Source organism: Poromitra crassiceps (genome assembly GCF_964638095.1).
Source record: "Poromitra crassiceps genome assembly, chromosome: 5".
Classification (NCBI taxonomy): Eukaryota; Metazoa; Chordata; class Actinopteri; order Beryciformes; family Melamphaidae; genus Poromitra; species Poromitra crassiceps.
The window spans coordinates 41,926,311-41,950,541 of NC_139642.1; the positions used below are offsets into that span (position 1 = coordinate 41,926,311).

At 44.1% G+C, this 24,231-nt stretch overlaps 2 protein-coding genes across 2 annotated transcripts in view; both read left to right on the forward strand.

The window, feature by feature from the left end:
- The first annotated feature begins 703 nt into the window (after nt 1–703).
- On the forward strand, nt 704–6,864 carry nars2 (asparaginyl-tRNA synthetase 2, mitochondrial). The gene is made up of 14 exons (XM_083637078.1): nt 704–991; nt 1,284–1,393; nt 1,496–1,616; nt 1,753–1,893; nt 1,981–2,061; nt 2,176–2,270; nt 2,552–2,684; nt 3,457–3,555; nt 3,676–3,713; nt 3,828–3,894; nt 4,068–4,205; nt 5,388–5,485; nt 6,520–6,546; nt 6,642–6,864. The coding sequence occupies exons 1-14, from the start codon at nt 830–832 to the stop codon at nt 6,784–6,786; spliced, it is 1,455 nt and encodes a 484-aa protein (XP_083493204.1). The 5' UTR covers nt 704–829; the 3' UTR covers nt 6,787–6,864.
- Nucleotides 6,865–7,862: 998 nt separating this feature from the next.
- Nucleotides 7,863–24,231, forward strand: part of gab2 (GRB2-associated binding protein 2) — a 57,087-nt gene continuing 40,718 nt past the window's right edge. Inside the window, exon 1 of the mRNA XM_083636950.1 lies at nt 7,863–8,136. Coding sequence (XP_083493076.1) covers nt 8,065–8,136 — 72 coding nt within the window. The 5' untranslated portion in view covers nt 7,863–8,064. The remainder of the gene's footprint in view (nt 8,137–24,231) is intronic.

Consider the following 24,231-nt stretch of genomic DNA (forward strand, 5'->3'; position numbering starts at 1 on the left):
CTCAAGCTATTTGCAAAATCTCTTCAATGCATGTTGAACAGAAACACCCAAAAACTGTTTTTCTTTATTGGACATTCATTCTTAGTTAATTTATTGTTGTTCTGTTGTAGTGTAATAGGTCATAAAGTTTTGTATTGAATTTTGCATCAAAAGGTCAGTCATTACTCATTAGTTTAAAATAAGAGCTAAGTAATCTGCTTGTAGCAATGTGTTTCTTCCTCCCTCTTTCTACAGCACAGTTGATAATAAATATTTGGCAAATGATGAATATCACGAACTGCATACTTGTATTTCCATGTTTGTATTGATTGATTGATTGATTGATTGATTGATTGATTGGTTGATTGATTGATTGATTGATTGGTTGATTGGTTGATTGATTGGGTGATTGATTGATTGATTGATTTTATTTTGGATAAAGAATGATACTGCATACTTTTATTTCCACGTTTGTATTCATTCATACCCTAATTAAATATTCTCAAAACAAATGTCCTAAATAGGCATCATGTTGGGATTCTGCATCTCTGATTTGACTTGTAGATAAGGCTTTCCCCCATAAAACTACAACTCCCTACTGCATTAAATGGACTTCAGTGAGAAACCGTAATCTGATTGGCTGGTTAGAATCCGCGTGACGGAATTGGACCAATGGTGAAGGACCTAAACAGGAAGTCTTCCTGTCATCACCCAGGCGCAACGTGAAAGTCACTTCTCCAGGCAAAGAACTGAGATATCAGGAAAAATACTATTAAATATGTTATTATTACTACCGTCAAATTGTTGCAACATATTGAGCTTTTAACGGCTTTATCTCAGATGTTTGACGATGTTTCAAGCAGCAGGTAAAATGTTTGTTCTTGCGCCAAACGTTTCAGTATCTCGAGGAATAGTGTTCAGTATTCGACATTACTGCAAGAAGGCACCACCAAAACTGAGAGTATCCGAGGCACTTTCGGGTGGTGAACTGGGAGCAAATATCAAAGTTCAGGTAACGTTACAGCTCCTTTGTGTGGATTTGGCTATTTTGTGCTAACGGGCCATTGACTTCTTATTATAACGCGCAGGGCTTACTAGCCACACTACTTTATTTTTGAGAAGTTGAAGCTTAGCTGATACCTTTATCAATAATGATATGACCAACATTACAATCATTCAATCAACCAATAAGAAAGACTACTGCAATGGCCTGCTGTCCTGAGAATAGATGCAACCAAATATTCATGTGACCCCCAAAATGGTCAGCTAGTGTAATAATGTACTGTCTGTATGTTCCACTGCAGGGCTGGGTTCGCTCTATCAGACCTCAGAAGGAAAACCTCTTCCTCCATGTGAATGATGGCAGCTCCCTGCAGTCCTTGCAGATTGTGGCCAGTTCAGAGCTGAATGATCCGTGAGGCTAATTATCTTATTTCCCCTGTAGTTAATCCTTATTATAGTGTGTTAAGCATTAAGTTTGCATTTGTCTAAAATACTTTTACTTTTGTTTATCCAGGTTGCTCACGTTTGGGTGTGCTGTTGAAGTCACAGGTAGCCTTAAGGAAAGTCCAAACCCAAAACAGCCAGTTGAACTTCAAGCGGACCAAATCCATGTAGTTGGGGAATGTAACCCTGTGGTGAGTAAAGCAGCCTCTTCAAACATCCCATGATGTGACTCAATGCAGTGGATCTGAATTACACCTGTGTGATAGCTTGAGTATGCTGTTGTTGTTAAGGTGTAATTTTCAATTGCCACTGTGTGTCTTGTTTAAGGATTTTCCCTTCAAAATCAAAGAGAGACATGGCTTTGAGTACATTCGCCAGTTTCCTCATCTGAGATGTAGAACAAATGTCTTTAGCTCCCTGTTGAGGATACGGAGTGAGGCTACTGCAGCAATCCAGTCATATTTCCAGGTGAGACCATCAACGGAGGAGAGTTTTGCAGAATGCAGAGACAAGTAAGACTCAAGATTAATTTCCTAATTTATGTATTTATTGCAGGAAAATGGCTTTGTGCAGATTCATACTCCAATGATCACCTCAAATGACTGTGAAGGGGCAGGGGAGCTGTTTCAGGTGGAGGCAAGTATCTACAGATGTGTTCATAATTGTTCTGAAAATTAATATAACATCTATTTACCTATTCTTATTTTTGCCTGTAAAACTTTACAAATGCGACCTCTGCTGTTCCCATAGCCATCTGGCCAGGAGAAGGAGGAAGATGGCAACTTCTTCTCTGTCCCGGCCTTCCTCACCGTGTCTGGTCAGCTGCATCTGGAGGTGATGTCAGGGTGAGATCACGTGAATTCATTATTCAAGTGATTATCTGCAAATGTTTAGATTTCACTTAGAGCACTCTACACTTGTGTTCTATTGATAGAGTAAGAAATGGCAAAGAAAGAGACAGAGGGAAGTGTAAGAGACAGACACTTGTTCCACACTCCTCTCTCTCTCTCTCTCTCACATACACACGCACGCACGCACACACACACACACACACACACACACACACACTCTACACTACACTACACACTACATTTCTCATTCTGTCCTCTTTCCCAAACTCTCGCAGGGCTTTTTCTGGAGTTTACACATTTGGGCCAACTTTCCGTGCAGAGAACTCCCAAAGCAGACGCCACCTGGCTGAGTTTTACATGGTGGAGGCTGAAGTGTCCTTCACTCAGTCCTTAGAGGAGCTCACCAAGGTGTGTCATTGTGCTCAAGCTCAATGTTACTCCACAGCACCAGTCATCCTACTGTGTTTATTCCATGAGGCAGCTTCCGTTTTCTTCACTGAAAGCAGCACTATGTATCATTTTTATGTCAGACTACGCAGGTCTTATCTGCCTGAATCACAAAGTGGGGCTCACGTTATGTGATTTCTGGCAATTCTGGGTGTTGAAGTTCCACATTTTCAGGCAGTTGCCTCTTGCTGCCATTTGGAGCCGCCAACGTAGCCTGATGCAGCATTAAAGTCAAAATTACTTCCCATTCGGTTTAATCATTTCATCATTAATTTGATGTATTGTGGAAACAGGATATTGAGGAGAAACATAAGGCAGGGGAGGGATCATTCAAAAGTGTAACCAATGGGATAATTCATTTGGGGAGAGAAAGTGTGTTTATGCACACCTGGTATGCTTTTTTCATTCATCTTGATACTTTTAAGCTCCAGCACCTCAGCAAAGTCTGATACCGGATGAGCGGTGGTCATTTTACTATTTTTATGCACACCTGGTATACAATGAAGTCATGACAGAAGATTTTCCATTTAGGAGATTATTTTTTTCTTCAATATTTTATTTTCAGTTTTTACTTAGAAAAGAAAATCACCTAAATAAATTATTTGCCTGTTTATTTGGCATAAGTTGTCAAATTTAGTGTATGGCAGGATAGCTAGAATGAGGTGAATAAATCATTTTTAATTGAACTGTAACTGTAACTACTAAAATGCCCCCCTCCCCCCCCCCCCCCCAGGTCATGGAGGACATGTTCAGGTCTGCGACGGAGCGTGTCTTGGCTCACTGTGCGGAGGATGTGGATTTATTTCACCGCCACGTGACTCCTGGACACAGGGTGAGTTCTTGAGGACGCTCATTTAACTCGGCTACTGATTCCAACCAGCTATGACTAAATCTGACTACATTACCATCTCCAATTCCTCTATTTTGTCCTCATTCATCTGCATTTTTTAAGGACAATGTGGATGCTATGCTGAAGAGGAAATTCAGTGTGTAAGTGTCGAGTCCATTGTTACAAAAATTAACAATACAAAATGAATCGTCTAAAGACCTTGAATAAAGGTATTGTTGTTATTATTATATAATATCACCTCAATCTGCCTTTAGGATTACCTACAGTGAGGCGATAGACATCCTGAACCGCAGCTCTCAGAAATTTGCCTTTCCAACACATGTAAGTAGATTTTATTGCCTCCTTGATAGACGTGATATCCGACTCTACTGTGCATTTGCCATTAACACTATCATTCTCCAGCGCTCCAGTTACTGTATACCACAGAATCGCCCTGGCTTGAGATAACCTTTGTCTCAGAGTGATGTTGACGTTAGCTCCTCTTCTTCTTTCAGTGGGGTTGTGATCTTCAAACGGAGCATGAGAAGCACCTGGTGAAACATTGTGGCAACATTCCAGTCTTTGTCACTGATTACCCCTATGACCTGAAGCCTTTTTATGCAAGAGACAACCAGGACAGTCCTAAGCATACGGTAAGGCACAGTGATATGGTTTAAAAAAAATCTAGAGTGGATCAATGATTTAACCCAGGCCCGTTTCCAGAACAAAATGACACCGTGCATGTGAATTTAGTGGGGGTGCTCTAGTGCTGACAGTTTGGGCTGGCAACAGGAATGAAAAATGCTGTAGTAGTTACGGGTCCCGAGCGTGGTCCCCGATGAACAGATGAGGTCAGGTTTTGAAAAATGGCCTCACTACAATTAAATGGCTACTATGGGGACTACTGTAACATCATCACACATGGATACAATTTGGCTCATTGAATCCACAAGAGTCTCAGCTTTCCAGTCAATTCATGCAATTCCAAGACTGTTTAGGGACCCCAGTATGCAGAAATATTCAAATAGAATAGGCGAAAATAATATATTTATACTGTATGCAAAGCACTGCATGGTTTTTGCAAAAACGACATGGGATTAGCATAAAGGGGGCATGTCTGTAAAGGGGAGACTCATGGGTACCCATAGAACACATTCTCATTCAGAAATCTTGAGATGAGAGGTCAAGGGACCTCTTTGAAAATGCAAAAAAGAGTAGCTGTGCGCACATCCAAACCGTAGTAGGCCCAGGTGCTGGACAAAAGTGTGATATATGAATGAAAAGATGGAATGTCCGCACACTGGTTGATGTTCCCAGGTTTATTTCAACCCTTTCAATAAAACAACGTTTCGACCGTATAGGTCCTATACGACCTATACGGTCGAAACGTTGTTTTATTGAAAGGGTTGAAATAAACCTGGGAACATCAACCAGTGTGCGGACATTCCATCTTTTCATTCACCTCTTTGAAAATGGCCATGCCAGCTTTTCCCTTGGCAAAACGTTGCCTAACTTTGGAGTGTTATTTAGCCCCCTTCCTGATGAGCAAGCATGACATGGTTGGTGCCAAATGGGTCTTCTAGTTTCATATGATACCAGGATCTTTACTTTAGCTTTAAAAATCAGGCAGCCTCTGAAGGCAATGAGGCGTATCGGCCGTGGATGCAAATTTGAGGGTGCAAAATATTAAACTGAGGGTGCAATGCATGCTCTTGCACCCCCGTAGAACCGGGCATGATTTAACCGCGCAGTTTCTTCCTGATAAATGCCAGTGGGGTTATTGTGTGGATTAGCATATCTGAGCTGACTGGCTCGTGCCTGTGGTTTGTCTGCAGGCAGCTGCAGTGGACCTCCTGGTGCCAGGAGTGGGAGAGCTCTGTGGGGGCTCGCTGAGGGAGGAGAGGCTGGACCTGCTGAGGGCTCGGCTGGCACAGTAAGAAGAGCACATGCACCAGGCTTCCACCGATATGGGTTTTTCAAGGCAGATAACAGTATTTTTAGACTGAAGCTCCCTATAGCTGCTCGGTCTCTTTAAAATGTCCATGCCAAAATGTACAAGTATTCAGGGTTTCCCCTTTTGTCCTTGTCTGAAATAGCATTTAGACCTAACCCTGCGAGGCAGCTGGATTTGCAAGTTCACGATCGCACGAGAAATCCATCTTTCAATGCTCCAAGCTATTGGTTTAATTCTGTCCCAGCAGTGGGCTAGACCAATCAGTGTCCTATGAGGCAGCTACGGGCGGGATTTAGGTGTGACGACAGTGAGAAGCAAGCCTGTAATAGACCCATTTGGAGTGGACATCACAGGGTTAGTTGTCCATGCATCGCGGTAACCGAAACTCTGAGGAAGCAAGTGAAGCCGAAACTAGAGAGATCGCCGGAATACGGGAAAAATACGTCTTGTAATGTATAGATGCTGGACTTTCCCACTAGGAATTATGCCGTTGTCCGGCACTGCAACTTTGGCGATGTAGTTGGATCCTAGACCCATCCGGACAGTGAGTATGGGTCAGGAAACCTCACCCCATTGAAAGAGTTGGCTTATTTATGTTTAATCGCTGTTTACAAACATAAAAAGGGTCTATAGACAGTGTCTATATATATATATATATATATATTACTAGTATATATATTACTAGTACACCTCATTTAAGTATTCACTTAAATACGTACAGTATTACACTTATATATATATATACATAGCCTGCTGTATTGGCAAACCAAGATATCGGTTTAACCCTGATATACACGCCACCTTATCTTATATTGTGATCTTGGCTCTCAGTCTGTTAGCTGCAGAACAACAAAGTGTGCAGACAGAGTCTGTGTCAGCTGCACATGCACATAGGTTACATGAAACATGATGCTAGAGAGGACTTATCGCAGATCTTGAGTTTAGTATGAACATCTTGATAACCATTTGAGTAGATATGCTACAGCTCTGACATCAACCATTACATTTTCCAGGGCCGGATTAGAGGACACCTATGGCTGGTAAAAACATTTTTCTATTTACATTAACAACATTATAGAATATTGTAGAAGATGTCTTATGACACTGGATTTTTGTTTTTGTTTTGTATTGGCAGGTATTTGGATTTGAGGCGTTTCGGCTCCGTCCCTCATGGTGGCTTCGGGATGGGATTTGAGCGTTATTTGCAATGCATTCTAGGTGTTGACAACATAAAAGATGTAATTCCTTTCCCTAGATTTTCTCATTCTTGTCTTCTGTGAAAAGACACTGGGAGCCTAATCGTTTTTTAAAGCCACTAATATAATTTGTTCTTTCTGTCTAATAAACTTGAAATAAATATGATATTCAACATTTGTGTCATGACTGATTATCATTATTATTAATTATCATCTATTTTGAATGTATTTTGTATCTATAACATGACAACAATGATCACTAGTATTTGAGATTATTTTTTCCTTGGCAAAAATGGATCGACTATGAATTTTTCATTTTAATAATCATGTCTCCATAATTCATGAACCCAATATTTATTTTGAGATTTCACAGATAAACGTCTATATGTTAAAAGTATGTCTCTTGATTAATTCAAAATGTATATGCTACTATATTAGCTTACAGTCTTCAGATTTGTTTCAAAACAAACAAGTAGACTTGTGTCAAGTTTCCACAAGATGGTGCGTTTTCCCATATCTCACAGCTGTGAAATCGTGAAATCTCTGTTTGTTCTGTCAACAATATAGCAGCAATTATCTCACTATCAATTTGTGTACCCTTCCTTCAAAACAAACAGAAGCCCAAATTAAGAGCTTCCTTTTTGGTCGAATATGATCTGGCGCGTTTGGCACGTGGTGTGGTGTTTCTTTCTGCAGCATGCGTTTGGATGAAGAATTTGGCATTAGATGCGTTTCCGCATTTAAATGAAGTGAATGACTTTCACCATCCCGCCGTTTCCGTGCGGATTCCTGCAGACACCGCAGTGTAGTTGTCGTACTGTCAAATTGACACATTCATCTTTACATACATACCCTTGTATGACAATTTAATCACTGCATTTCGCCATTACTCTAACTTTGTGCGGGATCTTGTGGCTACTTTGTGGCGAGCTGTGCTCCCGGGCTGATCATCCCTGTGTGTATATGTGCAGCCCATCCCTCTGGCTGGGTAGGCGTGGTATGAAGTGGGAAAACAAACTGCAGACACCCTACGATACTTCCTCTCACCCTGCATCAGTTGACTTTCCCCGCGGCTCCGCGTCGTGCGTAATTCCCCCCCAACAGTCGAGTTGCGCTTTTTTCCTCCCCACCGACTGGGCTTTTGTGCGCCGGGTGTTACGCACAGTGGCACCGGCCGGGAGCGACCAGCAACACCTACCAAGACTCGCTGTGCCTTTATCAGATGGGGGGAGCGGACTGCAGCAGTGAGTGGCCAGCGCCGACAGCACTTTGAACAGGCAGGCAGCCCCAGGACCCGTCATGTACTAGTGATAGAAGAAGGAGTTGTAGGAGCAACAAGAAGCAGCAGGAGACTGATACAACATGAGCGGCGGAGAAATCATCTTCCAGGGCTGGCTGAGAAAGTCCCCGCCCGAGAAGAAACTGAGAAGATATGTAAGTAATGACACTTTGGCATAGTTGCTTGCTTGCTTGCTTTCTTTCTTTGGCTGGTGCAGAGATTTCTGTACTTTTGTTTTATTTATTCCAAATTGCCCCCCTTTGTGTCCCTCAGCATGTTGCAGTGGTGTGAAACTATATTGGGGATTTTTGAGGTCCAGTTGCAGCAGGTGCATCCCACTGCCATCTGGACCTATCCTCCTGTCATACAGGAAGCAGCAGTGCTATTCTCATCATATTCTCCAGACTGATGAACAGTCTCCACCAGCAAACAACATGTAGAAATCTATGGAATATATGAATGTAACCGGATTTTGCAGGGGGTGGGTGGGTGGGGCGTCCTATGACAACATGGAGGTAAACCTTCTGTCCCCTAATACTGGACAGCTGTCTATAATTTCCACTAAATAGCTTTCAGATCGAAAACAAAACTGGCATTAGGCTTCATCCGATCATGATGAGGTAATGTCTAATCGAGCGATGATATTACCAGTGTTCATCGCGGCCGAGCCCACTAGTGTCACAACAATAGTGATATCTGGACAGAGATGAGTCGTTCTGTGCCAAAGACGCTCGTATCTTACTAGGTGCACTGCTAACTAAATCAGATAATAGGATTTATGGAGGCAGATAGAACCATGAGACAATGTCCCATAAATACAGCTGTCCACTGTTTATGTATGGTGTTGTGTTACCAGGCCTCTCTCCATGTTCCTACTAGCTGACTTTGCCATGATGTCATCTCTCTCTGTTTCATCTGGAAATCCATCCTTGAATGTCTTCAAATGCACCCCCCCCCCCCCCCCCCACCAGCACCTCTGTCATTTCCTCATTGTCTTCCACTTAAAGCTGGCTAATGTTTACACAGAGACCACCATGGTCAGTATGGAACAGCAGCTGCAACGGTACAGAGGAAAAAACTGCTTGGTTGATAGCAGTACTGTATAAACAGCACACACACACACACACACACACACACACACACACACACACACACACACACACACACACACACACACAAAGGCATAACGGAGCCAATGTAATGGCCTTCCTCAGGCAAGAGAGCAACCTCTCAGCCCTTCTCCCCCTACCTTTCACCCTGACCAAGACCAATAACCTATCAAAGCACACACACACACACACACACACACACACACACACACACACACACACACACACACACACACACACACACACACACCACACCACACCACACACACACACACACACACACACACACACACACACACACACACACACACACACACACACACACACACACACACACACACATTTAGCCAGAAAACAGCATCATGAGATAGTGTCCAGAACAGGCAGACTTGTGAACGCAATAATCTGTCCATCTGAAATTCCTTGTACTTTCACCCTGAGAGCAGCAGGCTATGAATGCACAGTCAAGGCTGTTTACTCTCCACTATTGCTGTCATGTGACATTGTTTACTCTGCACTATTGCTGTCATGTGACATTGTTGACATCCTAATGTAGAAGGATATTTTAAGATAGACTGCTCACTCTCAGACATTCCAGCATGAAGGTGTTTGTCTCGGGACAAGATTGGTTATCTGATATCATATTGCAATGAACTTTGTCATCCGAAGAGGTGTTGTTTTGGTGAAGGGATGCGTTGTTTCAGAGTTGTAATTGACACATATCTACTCCAGCAGCTCCTGCTTGTAGCACTAATTGACATTTATCTAGTCCAACAGTTCCTACTCTACCAGCTCCTACTCTCAGGAGATTATTTTATTCATCCTTAACGGCACTGACACTGATAACATAACGGCACTGACACTGACAACATATCCCACCCCTTCCCTTCCTATAGTGAATTCCTCCCCGAGCCAGACAAGGCCTGTGTTTGTTAATCAGTAGTTCATTCTTGTTGAAATGACTGGTCATTTGCCTCCTGGGCAAACTCTGTGAACTTCTGTAATGGTGTGTATCACAATAACCACACATCACATTTCTAATGTACTGTAGTGTAGGAATTGTAAGCAGTGTTATGTAATTACGAGTAAAAAAGAACTGGTACCGCCACCACAAGTCTGGCATGCAAATCATATGCAAAGTCATGGAGCAAAACACTAGTGGCAGTTGAAGTCTGGACACAACTGCTGCCTGACTGTATGCTGAGTAACGAGCACGACAAGTCCTGGTGAAACTCTTGTAAGGGTGAACAAAAATGCTCCTGGCTCACATTAGTGACTCACAGTTTCTACAGTACGACAGTGTCAGCTCGCTTTGCACGAGCACATGATCAACATCAACTTTCTGGGTCCCCGAACATGTGACAGTGGCTCAGCGGAGATGTGTAGCTGCTTTTCACACACAGACACACACACACACACACACACACACACACACACACACACACACACACACTGCATCCGAACAAGGAAGACAATCGGGCTTTGTTTCACGGAGCTGCTAAATGAAATGAATCACTTGGAGTTTGATTATCTCTTGTCAGGCAGCAGAGGTGGGCAGTGTTGTCAGGGCAGGTGGGAGGGGCCTGCCTGGCTGCTTTTGTTGAACACTGTCCAGAATAAGCAGAAGGAACATGAAAACAACTGACTAATCCAGCACATACCCAGTGCCTCATACACTGTTCTGCTGAGGCGGTTTTACTCATCAGTCTGTGATCAGACTCACAGCATGCGTTATCATGTACATATGCTGCTGTGTCAAACTCCAAAGCATCTTCTGTCATCTTTGGCTGTTCTTCGGCCGTTCATTCTTTACTTGAGGGAAAGACAAATGTAACACCCAAATCCACCTGTCTCTTAGGGCTGCAACTAACGATTATTTTCATTGTTGATTAACCTGTCGATTATTTTCTCCATTCATCGATTAGTTGTTTGTTTGGTCCATAAAATGGTGAAATATGTTGATCAGTGTTTCCCAAAGCCCAAGATGACATTCTCAAATGTCTTGTTTTTTCCACAAGCCAAAGATATTCACTTTACTGTCATAGATGAGTAAAGAAACCAGAAAATATTCACGTTTAAGCTGGAATCAGAATGTTGACTTTTTTTCCCTTTAAAAAATCAAAAACTCAAACCAATTAATTGATTATCAAAATAGTTGGCGGTTAGTTGACAGCTAATTGTTGTAGCTCTACTGTCTGTTAGTTGAAAATTACTATATTTGTTGACAAATTTCTTCCTTCCCTCAACTCATAAAGGGAAGCCCTTACTCGTTTTCCTAACTAATTGTCATTCAAATATAATCACCTTTGTGTCACTCCCAATGTTGACATATGCATATGAGAGTAGCTCCTGCCGTCACCAGCATGAGTCATGCTCAAACATTATGATTCATAATGTTTAGCGTATGAATCACACACGCAACATATGTAAACAATTAAATTCCTGTTCTCTGGTGGGGATCAAATTGCGCTTGGCAAAAGCCACCCACCTCTGTCCGTTCATTGTTGCATCTGACATCACAAACATGTCTGTTCACATACAGTAAAGCATTGCCACATTCCAGACAGATCATATCGGCGAGGTGATAGTTGCTGCCTCTGCGTTCTCCTAGTGCCATTTGCAAAGGGCTTTATAGCCTGTGTCCTCCTTGATGGCCGGGCAGAGCAGAGAGGAAGAGAGAGGTGGGGGCGGTCCCAGTGTCAGCTGCCGCCCCGCGCGGCTCTGCTGTTGTTTTGCAGAGGGGCTTTGGGAAGTCCTTGCCCTCCGAGGTCAACTCAGACCGCCTCCCAGTTCCTGCTTTGACAGACACCCGGCTCTCACACAGGCACTTTCCTTCTTCCACTCTATCTGTGAGCATGGCCATGCCGGCCAATCTGCAAAGTGGGGGCGCAGGCTTTGTCTGATTAGTTTCTTTTCAGTCAGTCTGTTCACTTAACGGGGAATTTTGTGATTGATAGTCAAATTTAAATATGCTGTGACTGTCAGTGTCAGGATACAATGTAGCCAAAGCAGTATGGATTCTATGGTAGTGATACAGTGTGTCATGTCATACATTAAACTGCAAGAAGGAAGCAACGAAACAGAGAAAACGAAACTTAAGATACAGGATTATAGAGACACAAAATAAAATGTAACAATATAACAAAATAGCAATATAAATTAGATAATGTCATTTACAGTCATACCTATAGTCAATTGCAGTATTGTTTCTTCACTGACAGTCTTATTCAAGAAGTCAAGAAATCTTGCTTTCTCAGCTTTTGTTAGCTACTACCAAACACATCCATTTTCTCGCATCCTTTGACATTCAGTGTGAAAATCCCATGGCAGCCTTGTTTGAACTTCTGTCATAATATCCTGTCCTTTGCCATGAACTCTGCTTTTGCCTGTGTGGATTCTATCTAAAACGTAATTATGGCACCAATAGCCGATGCCAGACTTCCTTTGGATGCCACCTACAGGAAATGTTGTGACAGAGGTCCCATGTTGGGGAAAGACATTAAATTGGTCGGGGAGTCTATAAATGTATTTCCATTTTATCAAGACTTCTCTATCAGCCATGCTTAAAAATAGTGCTGCTCTGAAGGAAATTAGATCCCATTGATTTTTCTCTTGTGATTTGGGACTAGCAGTAAATATGTTTTTGACTTATTTATACTCACAAGGTACGACATCACAGAGATGATGGTTTTACTGTGAATATCCACACTTTGTTGACACTTTGGTAACTGATGGGATGATTCATTTTGACATCATGCCTTAGGGACAACCCCTATGCTGTTCAAAAGTTCAAGAAATGATCAAAGTCCGGGAAAATAGATCGGTAGACCATTCACAATGAGTTGATTTAGCATCTACAAGCTCTAGTTTGAGCATTTTCTGACTTAAAGCAATAGAACTAAATTACTTTACCAGTGATTACAGATTTATGTTCTGTTTGCTTTCCATGCCAAATGCACGTGATGTAACCAAGTTCTGTAAAGTACATTGCTACTACTATCAATAGCATAACACATCTATATTAAGTGTAGCAGTAGCACTGTTAGTACTACTACTGTAGGATACTGTATGGTGTCTTTGTCTCTTATTGGTCGGAGGTATGGAAATCTAGTTATATGGAAATGTTGATTGGAATCAAACGAGAGGTCATCTACAGGCTGCATGCTACTAGCTGGGCTTACATGTCATATGACCGTCATTAGCTTGGCCTGTAAGCACAAAATACCTTGGAGCAAATCTCCCACTTGTCTGCATAATAAGACTGTATAATACTGAGAACCATATAAAGCAATTGCCTATGAAATGAAAGGGATATGTGCACACAGGGTCAAATCTGATAGCAACATTAACCACAGCAGCCACATCATCATCTACCGTAGTCAAAACGGGCGTGGGTCTTCTTGCTCTGGCATTATAATGTGTAGCCAAATAGAAGAGTGAAAAAGTCACTGATGAGTGATAGACTATCTCATTTTCTTTTTTGACATTTATTTACCCAGACACGCTTGACTGAGCGCACTTGCTGTTTTTCAGCAACGCCCTGCTTCACACTCAAAACAGTTACGCACACACACACACACACACCTGGGAGCTGCCCAGTGCAGCCGGCTTCTGCTGCTGGGGCTGAGGTGGTGCAAGGGCACTTTGACAGGAGCTGGGGGGGGGGGGGGGGTGTTACTCATTCACTCGTTCCAGGCGGATCTTTCTAGGGATTCAAACCGGCGACCTTCCGGTCACAAGTCTGCTTCTAAAAGCAATAAGCAATCTTGTACTAGGGCCTAGGCACGATAGTACAAGATAGCTGCCTAGTAACTAGGCAGCTATCTTGTACTAGGCATCTCGCGCACTACCCGCGCTCGATTCCTAGGCTCACCTGCTGTGTGGTCTCGCCTGTCCTGCAGCACGCCGAGCTGGCCCTTGCCTGCCCTATTGGCGCGAGCACAATGTCTCCCTCTCTCTCCCCATCAGTCTCTCTCTCTCTCCTTCAGTCTCTCCCCCTCTCTTCTGTCTCCCTCCATCTCCTCCTCTCCCTCTCCCTCAGTCTCTCTCGTGACTTTGTGTGTGTGAGTGAATTTATGACATCACTAATTATGTAATCAGTGGGATTTATGACATCACTGATGATGTCATCAGTGGGATTTATGACATCACTGATACATCATCAGTGATGTCATCAGTGACATCATCACTGAAGAGCCGTGAGTGAGTGAATTTATGACATCACTGATGATGTCACAATGCCTATGACATCACGTATGACATCAGTCACTGATGATGTCGGCGCTGCGCGGCCTCGCCCGTCCTGCAGCTCACCGAGCTGTCCCTGCAGCTCGCATTCGCAGCTCAGCTGCTGTGTGGCCTTGCCTGCCCTATTGGCGCATGTCTCCCTCAGTCTCTCTCTCTCTCTCTCTCTCTGTCTCTCTCCCTCCCTCTCCTCCTCTCCCTCTCCTCTCTCTCCCTCTCCCTCAGTCTCTCTCCCCCTCTCTCTCTCCCCTCTTCCCCAGTCTCTTCTTCTTCTTCTTTTTGGTGTTTTATGGCAGTTGGCATCCTCAATGTTGCATTACCGCCCTCTTCTGGATCCATCCATCCCTGTCAAGAGCTTGCTCTCTTCTTCTTCTTCATCTTTGGTGCCTCCTCTCCCGTGTGCCTCAGACTGATGACATCACTGATGACATCATCACTGATGACATTAAATTGATGGCATCACCGATGATGTCATCAGTGACATCATTACTGAACTATAACCTTGTGTGTGAGTGAATTTATGACATCACTGATATATGATATATATACATACATATATACACACGCACACACGCACACACACACACACACACACAACACACACACACAATGACTTTTACTTCCTGGAAAACAGGGTATTTTTTGCGGTGACATCATCATGTACCAGGACATACAGTACATGAAAATTCCAACCAACCATAACAGATTTGTGAGCAATCCCGCCCCTCTGCCCCTCCCATCAAATAAAACTGCCTTTCTCCCACTAACTGATATCCCATTTATTGAAAGAAATGGCTGAATGGGGCCACAGAAGAACATGGCTGCAGTATCAGAGAAAAGTTAAGAGCCAATTTTTAAGAAGCTAAAGACTCAAACTAACGATGCGGTCGTGGTCAGATTTACAATGAGCTTGACTGTGTTTTGGGTGATAAACCTACTGTATGTGTGACGTCTTTGTTATTGTTCTTTTGCGCATGTGGGTCAGTTCAGGATTGTGACCAGTTCACACTGGAATCTGATATTGGCCACATAAAAAAAAAAAAATTGTGTGAACAGCCAAACAAAAAAATCAGATCTGAGCAAAAAATCTGAATTGAGCGCTAAGGTTTGCATTGGGAACGTAGCCACTCCTGGCTTAGAGATTTGAGGAAGGATCTGCTGTCTCACATGTTTTGTGGAATTAGGTCCAGAAAACATCCAGCAGGCTCAACAGGAAGGTCTGGCATCCCACAACTGCATCACATCCCAGTTATACTATACTACACACTATACTACTACACTATAGTACACTATACTACTACACTATAGTACACTACACAGGCATACGGCCCTACTCTGTATTCCTCAACACCAACTCCATGCAGGCTTACAGTACAACAGATGATTCTCATTAAGTTAATGGAAGCCTTGCCATCCACCCTGGCTTTGCTCTAATAGTGTTGAGAGGAAACAATGATGCTCTGACTGATTGGGTTAAAGTGCTCTTAGCTACAATGCATCTGTTTGCTACAACAAAGCAGGAAATAAGCCATAAAATAAGCTCCACTCCTGATTTTCAGACTGTACTTGTGTGTATTCCCTGAAAAATTCAAAGTAGGGTTTCAGCCCATCTGACATTGCATTTGCTTTAAAGGAGAGGACTTGTGCTTCCATTGGTAAGTCTTAGGGGATTTCCTATTCTGCCTGTGGCGTGTTTCCTACAGGTCACCTATACTCACTCTCTCCACACCCTGCAGCCACACTTTGACATTCATGTACAGTATACATAACATCACTTAGGAAAACAAACATTTTTAACATTATTGTCCAAGCGTACTGGGACCCTATTTAGTATTTTATTATAGCAGGCATCTTGTACAGTAGCAGACTTGGCAAGAAGTCCTTATCTCCTATCATACTATCACAGTAAACATTACCAATTATGACTGCGAGCTGAATCATTTTCTACTGCAGCTACATGGCATCATAATGATGTCATATTTGCCGGGTCCTCCTGTCAGTGCCTGACTGCGATGATGCACGTGACTGGAATGATGAGCGCAGCCTCGACGGGACCGTGATTGAGTTGAAGTTATAGTGTGACGCATGAGGGAGGTGAGTGAGGTCTGACTTAAGAGGTCAGACAAGTTGTAATTTGCTTTTCCTCTCGCTGGTAAACGGTACCACTACCAGTCTGTGAACTTCCAAAGAGGGTACAGAGAGTTCCCTCCTGAGATGCGCGTGCCGCGGCGTGCCTGCAGTACGCAGGCGAAGGCCCTACGTAAGAGCAGCAGCAGATGGCAGAGGCGGGGGAAGTGACACAAAGACTTCTGATTGAAGATAATGCTCGCCGTTTGTCAAAGCGTCGGGGCGGGCTCATGCTAAATGAGCCCGTCCTTTTACTGCTACGGAGACAGGACCACAACCACAGATGACTCATTTTCGTAATGAGCAAAGTGTTTGACTGCAAATTGAGGACGATTAGATCTACCCAGAGCTTTCGAGGGGGTCGCTTTTCATCGAACGTGCTACAAAATTTCGCAGGTCGTCGCCCCTCGTGAAGGGAGTGAATTAGCACTGGAGCTATCAAATACAACATCCATCCTCTTCATCGCCAGCGGGCCTGTATAGGATGGAGCTTTCCATCACGCCGCTGTGATGACATCATACATGGAGTCGAATTTCCCATAATCATATGTCATAATGTCATGAAAGCTGAATTATAGTGCGCCGCGCCGCGCCGTGCGCTAACCGGGTTTCAGAGCCGACGCCTTTGCTTTCAAAGGAGCAGCGAACTTGGCCGTTCCACACATCAGGGACGCATCAGGAGATAAGTGTTCCTGCCCCCGGGAGGACCCAGCCCGCTCCCCCCCCCCCCACCACCTTCTTTATGAACAGGCAAGAATTTGTGGGCCTGTTTGGGTCTTATCTGCACGTGTTATGTCTCGCAGCTGCCCGGTCCTCCAAGGTCAATGTTTTGACTGTTGGGGAAACCTGAGCGGTCTGATTTGAAACTGCAACAGGGCTCTAATGCATCCGTCAGTTACAAATGCCTGTCGTTTGATACGCTCAGCAACTCTGCTTAACCTCTTTCTGCTGTTTATTTCTCTGCGATCGGCGGGACAGTCAGTGCCACGTCCAGGTCCAGCCCAGGAGCATCTGGATCTCTTCAGCGCTAAGGGGAGATAATGGGGCGGGAGCTGCTGAAAATGCAAAACGGGCCCCAAATTGTTGGCACACCGCTGGGCTCCGATTATGTTTGCGAGACATGAATTTATTGGAAATGCTCCAGAAACCTGTGTCATAAACTTCTGTCTGGGGCAGCTGTCTGCTTAGCATCACACACACGCGCACATGCACACACGCACACACACACACACGCACACACACACGCACACACACAGCCGGAATGGGGAGTCCTGTGTAAACTGCAAGATGTTCCAAGAACTTATTTAAGCTCACGTTTACATAAACTGATGTCGCATAAGTAAACACAGATAGATGACACCTGTCTGGGGCGGAGCAGAACAGCATATTGTGGGCCGATGCTACAGCTGCTGCTTACATGTGTCTGTTTTTGTTGCCAGGTCACCTCTACATGTGTGGTTAGAACTTAGAACACACAAAAAAACACTTAGAAATTTAGTTCCCCTCTACAATAACTGCTACACCAGTTGGTTTTCACGACTTAACAGCTAGAGGAGTTTTCCCACTTCCAAGTAGACGGAGACTTGGTGCACATTACAATCTGAACGGTGTTTTTGTGTCGTATGAAAATACGAATGCTCAGGCGATTTGTCAAGTGTAAGTGGATTGCATTCCCTCACGCTGCTCATACTCCCATCTGTTCCTGGAATGTGGGCGGACGTGTGACCCGCTATTGATTAGGACTAGATAGCCGCGGTGCTGTCGTCATTGTCTGCAGGCCCGGCAGCAGCCCAGCTTGTCCCCTCTCACCGCATTAACCAGAATCACGAGGGAGGCATTCAGTCACAGCCTTTTCCCTGTTATTTATTTACCATACAGAAGGAGCCATTGTAGATGTTCCACCTTTTTTTAAATGCATCTAGAGGTGGAGTTCTGTCCTGCTCAAGTGTTGAGATGAACTGCTTGGCGAGTTCAAACTGTCTCCCCCCCCCCCCCCCCCCAGAAGCACCAGAAGGCGCAAGGAATGATGTGGCAGTAACGATGCTCTGACTGATCAATGTTCCTATTTAGTTATTCACAATCTTTGATAAACTAAGAAAGCATTCATGTAGAGTGGATATGGAATGAATGCATGATGGTGGGATGTTATTGTTTTTGTGCTCTTATTAGTTAGAACCAGTAAAGAGAAAAGCGACATCATGCTAACATGTTAGCATAGGTTCTTCGAATCATTAATGTCCATTTTCCATAGAGCTTGCAGAGATGTGAAAGCTCATATACTCAGTGGGGCTGCTGGGAGCATATCGACTGAAATTGGAAGCTAAAGAACCCGCTGACCACTCTCCTCCCTCCTCCCTCCGAGCCGCGCTCTGTCCCAACGCCCAAACCCTCTGCAGCCCACCGATGGGACCTGCGAGGGCGGGGTCCCTCCCAACTCACCATTACTATAATGATGTGATAATGGCCACGCGCTGCTACATTATCACGCAGTGGTGTTGTCAGTGTGTTAGCGTGGGGGTGGGGTGGTGGTGGGGGAGGCTCCCGGGTCAAACAGTAACTTGCTTGGCCCCAGTCGGCCCCGCATGAGACGCGCGTGTGACTCTACCCAAGCATCCAAAGTCACCAGAGGCAAAGCGCCACAAAACATGACCTTTACAAACGCTGCTAATAGAAGAGAAAATGTACACAAACATGGTGGTTACAGCGCGGCTCGTGCCCCAGTGTTTGTGCAGCTGTGTGTGTATGCAGCCTGCAGGCAGGCAGCGCAGCAGCAGGTAAGGCAGAGCAGGCGTCCAGGTGGAGGTCCAGAGCCACACACAGCGAGGGTTGTCACAATACTAGAGTTTCTAACTTCAATGCCGGTACCCAGGAAAACTCGATACCACGGGGGGGAATGACAACACATCAAGAGGCATAAAAATAAAGGAAGACAGATGGACCGACAGACGCGTGCTTCTCCATAATCTAGGCCTGATAAAACTCATTAAACACTTTGCACTTACACAGCAGATTACAGCTGCTCTAGTCGTCAGCCTATCAGAACACTTTTAGCTTGTGGAAGCAACAGATACCCACCAATGATAAGGAGGGGGGGGAAATCAGTACTATGTTAAGAGAGAGCACCGCTGTATCGATACTGTTGCAAATGCGTATTGTATCAGTTTCAAATTTTTAGTATGGATGTACACAGCCTGCCTCCTCCTTTCCCATGCTCTCATAGGAGGGGAGGTAAACCAGATGACTCTAACCTTTAACTTGGCCCGCGTGTATGTGTTTAGTTTGGATGTTTGCTCATGCACATTTGAAAACGTGTTGACTGATGGCTATCAGCCTGCCTGTTGACACAGTACTACTGTACACACATTCTGTTTTACTACATTACTGTAAAAAGGCACAATAATATGAACAATTGCTTGGGGGCACCGACTTTACAGCCGTTTATCAGTCAGCCAGGCTGATTCGTCGGCTTCAAAGACGTGGTGGGAGTAGACTTGTTTTTACGCAGCGTTACTAGTACATCTGTTTGAGATAAAGAGATTGCTGCTGTTGCATATTTATTTTTTTAAATTGTGTTCCTCATACAGTCTTGGAGGACAATTGTGTTCCAATTGTATTTTTTTCTGTGAACCGAAGGCTTTTGTATGAATTTGTTTGTTTTCCCATAGTATCATTGTTTTGCCCCGTGCCAAAAATAGAGCAAAGCATGTCTACTTATCAACATGTGGAGAAACAAAAGGAATTGGCGAGACAAACCAGTTTTGATCCTATTTTTAGACACCAAGTCACTCTAAAGATTGTTTTGTGTTTGTTATTAGTTCCTTCCCAGCCATCGAAAATAGATGCAGACATCTCATCCTTTGTGCTCTGCTGGAGTGTCTCCTCTGTGTCTGTTGCTGCCCTCCATCAGGACAGAGTGTCTCCTCTGTGTCTGTTGCTGCCCTCCATCAGGACAGAGTGTCTCCTCTGTGTCTGTTGCTGCCCTCCATCAGGACAGAGTGTCTCCTCTGTGTCTGTTGCTGCCCTCCATCAGGACAGAGTGTCTCCTCTGTGTCTGTTGCTGCCCTCCATCAGGACAGAGTGTCTCCTCTGTGTCTGTTGCTGCCCTCCATCAGGACAGGACAAATGAGACTATTTTGGGTACGAGGTAAGATCAAGCCTTTATAGGATGATTGAATAAGACTGAGGCGGCTAAATGCTAGGCATTCACAGATACGGATGGCTGCCCTTCTACTCCACTGGCAGGCAATCCATTACACAGTTGAGATCCTTCAGTGGGTGGGACATGCTCTGTGGGACAGGCGGTGGGTGGGTGGGTGGGACATGCTCTGTGGAACAGGCGGTGGGTGGGACATGCTCTGTGGGACAGGCGGTGGGTGGGTGGGACATGCTCTGTGGGACAGGCGGTGGGTGGGTGGGACATGCTCTGTGGGACAGGCAGTGGGTGGGACATGCTCTGTGGGACAGGCAGTGGGTGGGACATGCTCTGTGGGACAGGCGGTGGGTGGGACATGCTCTGTGGGACAGGCGGTGGGTGGGTGGGTTCGCTCATTTTGTTTGTGTCCTCCTCCCCCATGATTTACTCCGCTGGGGGAAGTCAGCTCAAATTTGAAAAGTGCGTGAGAGAAAGGGGAAAGTTGTGTGGTTTCTGAGACTTGAAACTGATGATCGTTTGATTTAGATTTCGTTTTTTAAGGATCTTTCTTTTTCTTCGTTTCACAGCACTGTTAAGTGCTTGTGGGATGCTTCACACAGAAAATGTGAACATTCGAGTGGAACATTCTTTGCTGTACATTGTCTTGTACGTGATTAAGGAGAGCAACCACTTTTTCCTGTGGAAAATGCTCAGTGTATTTTTAGCATGATAAGCCTCCTAAATGACTTGCCTGTACTGTACTCTGTGGTGGAGAGCTGTTGCTGTCCTGTGAGTATGGCGGCCATAGCTGAAGGATGCCAGGAATAACCAGCTGGGTCGCACTGACCTCTTGGAACTGGGCAACGCTCCAGGTCTCAATTAAGTGATGCTCTCTCTTCTCCAGAAAAGGCCATACTATTTAAATGGGCTTTGCAAGAGTTATAGCTATGTCTTTCCCCTCTGAACGGATTGATGGCACCGAACCAAAGAGATGTCTGGACCGGACTGAAAAGTGAAATATGTATGCAATGCCCTCGCTGGGCTCTTCTGCAGTAGACTGCCTTTTATTTGCCCGCATTTTATTTTTATGATAAAAAGGAAGTTCACACTCCATTGAAATCTCTTATGAGAAAAGAGTAACGCTGTTGTCTTTCTAAATGTGTTTTGCAATGCCCTTTAGCAGCTCAATCTGTATTATTGAACATTCACACCAGTCTCCCATAGTGAGAAATGATCTAAAGCATGGTGTGTTCACACCGATGCACAGCTCCAAAGAAAAGGAACTGAAAAAGATGGAAAGTGTGACTGTGACAGTACCATGATGATTTTCTTGGGATAACGATACCTTGGCTGGATCAAAACTGTTAAGATTCAAGATTCAAGATCTTAGCACTGTAATAAAAAGCTTTTTGTAAGATGGAAAACCTCAAACGTTTTTTTTGACAACGTTTTTGAAGTTCTCATTTCCAAGCTGTACATCATAATGATACCAAATGTTACAGCCTCAATTTTTTCGCTTTCTAGCTTCAGGAAAGTGCCATTCATGCTTATCATTAGATTGTCCCACACCATAAAATAACTCGTAGAATATAGAAATTGAGGAAGCCTGAGGTTGTCGGTGATAACCTGTGTGGGCCTGGCCGTGTAGCTGCGTCTGTTTAGTCAGGACTTTGGTAGGTGGCGAAGGTTGAACCTGTTGAACCTTCTGTTACCATGCCTTTAAGCTACAGCCCAGGTTTAGATAAGGAATGCTGACAGTAGCTAGTGATGCCTCCATTCGTCACTGAACTCGTGTATGCAAATTTGCGAATTGTAGCTGGAGGAAAATGACAAAAATGGCACACCCACATTGTCTTCTGCCAAGGATAATAATAGTTTGCCTTATTAGCAGCATGCAAACATAGTGTGACACGGAGGTGAAAGTCTCTCTTTTGTTTGGTTGACACTTCCTCCTGCTTGCTGATATATTGGGGTTGTTGTTGTGTTAAGATGCGCACAGTGGCACAGCTCTGCTATCAGCACCATTAAGCTTGTACTGCCGCCAGCCTTACGAGTATATCAGTCTGACAGAAGATGAAATGAGAAACAGTCTTTCCTCAGTACCTCAGATGCACTTCAGCTACCCACTGAAGATCCTATCACCCACTCTGTACTTCCTGAAAAAACATGTGGTTGACTTCTCAGAGGTAAAATAAGCAGAACCGCCAGCAACAACATGTCAAAAGAACATTTGAGCTGTTAGACATGATGAATCCCATTTTCTTGCTTCAGAGCTCAAAATATATTCTCGGAAAGTCATTATGTTGTACTCACATAATAATGAAATCTCCGTTTCTTACATCTTCAAAAATAATACTATAACAATAACAAATCAATACGGCGTGCCTCTTAAAGGAATAATCTGACCATTTCATAGAAGGTAAATGTCCGTTTGTATATTTTAAAGCATCCTGATAAGCACAAATAGCGTACATATTTTCAGAGCAGATTAAGAACACCTAAGCCGTCTTTGTACAGCTGACCTCGCTGAAAAGCTGCAGCACAGCCAGGCTAGAATTAATCTTGGTTGTTTCCAACAAGTGTTCTTTATCCATTTCCCCCCCCCGGTCTGAACGTCTTTCTGCTGGAGGGGGAACCGCCGCATCTGAGGCGGCAACAATAAACTTTATTTATCTTGTGGGTAATTGTTGTGTGATGCCATTTTATAACCGTTTACACGAGTGTACAGTTACATCTGGCAGATTAAAGATGTTTTCTTTCACATTTCTAGTTTTGAAAGCTAAAGTGCTTGATTTGAAACAAAGTCTCGATTAAGCTAGCTTTACATTTTGCGGTTCTCCCTGACCTCAAGTAGCAGTTTCCGGCCGATAGCCTAACTTCTACGCAGAACTTTAACGTACTGTGATGGAGAACGCTTGGTGTGGCGTGAGATGGTTACCATGGTTACCGTGGCATTTGCACAGGTGTTTCTCCAGTACTTTACTCAGATTAAGTAGGTCTGGCTTTTCTCCTGAGACAGAGCCTTTGTATTTTACAGTAACCGTCGACGAGGGGGGCAGTTTTGTTTGGTCGCATTGAGGCCAATGCGGAAGTACCAAAAACTGCAGTTCCTCAATGGCCACTTGAGGCTGGCTCCAAAAGAGAGGTATTTCCCATTCACCCCAATTTTAAAATGCCTGACTTTACAGCATAAATAAACATGTTTACAGCCTGGTTAAAAAATGTTTTTTGGTCTCTGTAGTTAATTTCACATTACATGACAATTGTACCAACTGTATAAACTCACTTGTTTATAGAGTACAGATGATGTTTTGGGCGTGATTGACAGGTCGCCTGTCCAGTGATTGTGCAGCTCGATGATCACGGACCAATAGCAGGCGGCACTGTGGCTCTGGGAAACCCCATCTCATCCAACTAGGACTACAAATACATCACTTCTGGCTAGAAAAAACCAAGATGGCAGCGGCCAAAATGCCAAACCTAAGGCTTCAAAACAGAGTCCACAAACCAATAGATGACATCACAGGCACTACTGTGCATCCATCTTTTTGACAGTATGTGATTTTAACCCTTTCTTTCCCCCAGTTTCACATCTAGTTCACACCGAACTCAGGTCAGATCTACCAGTACCCCAGTGG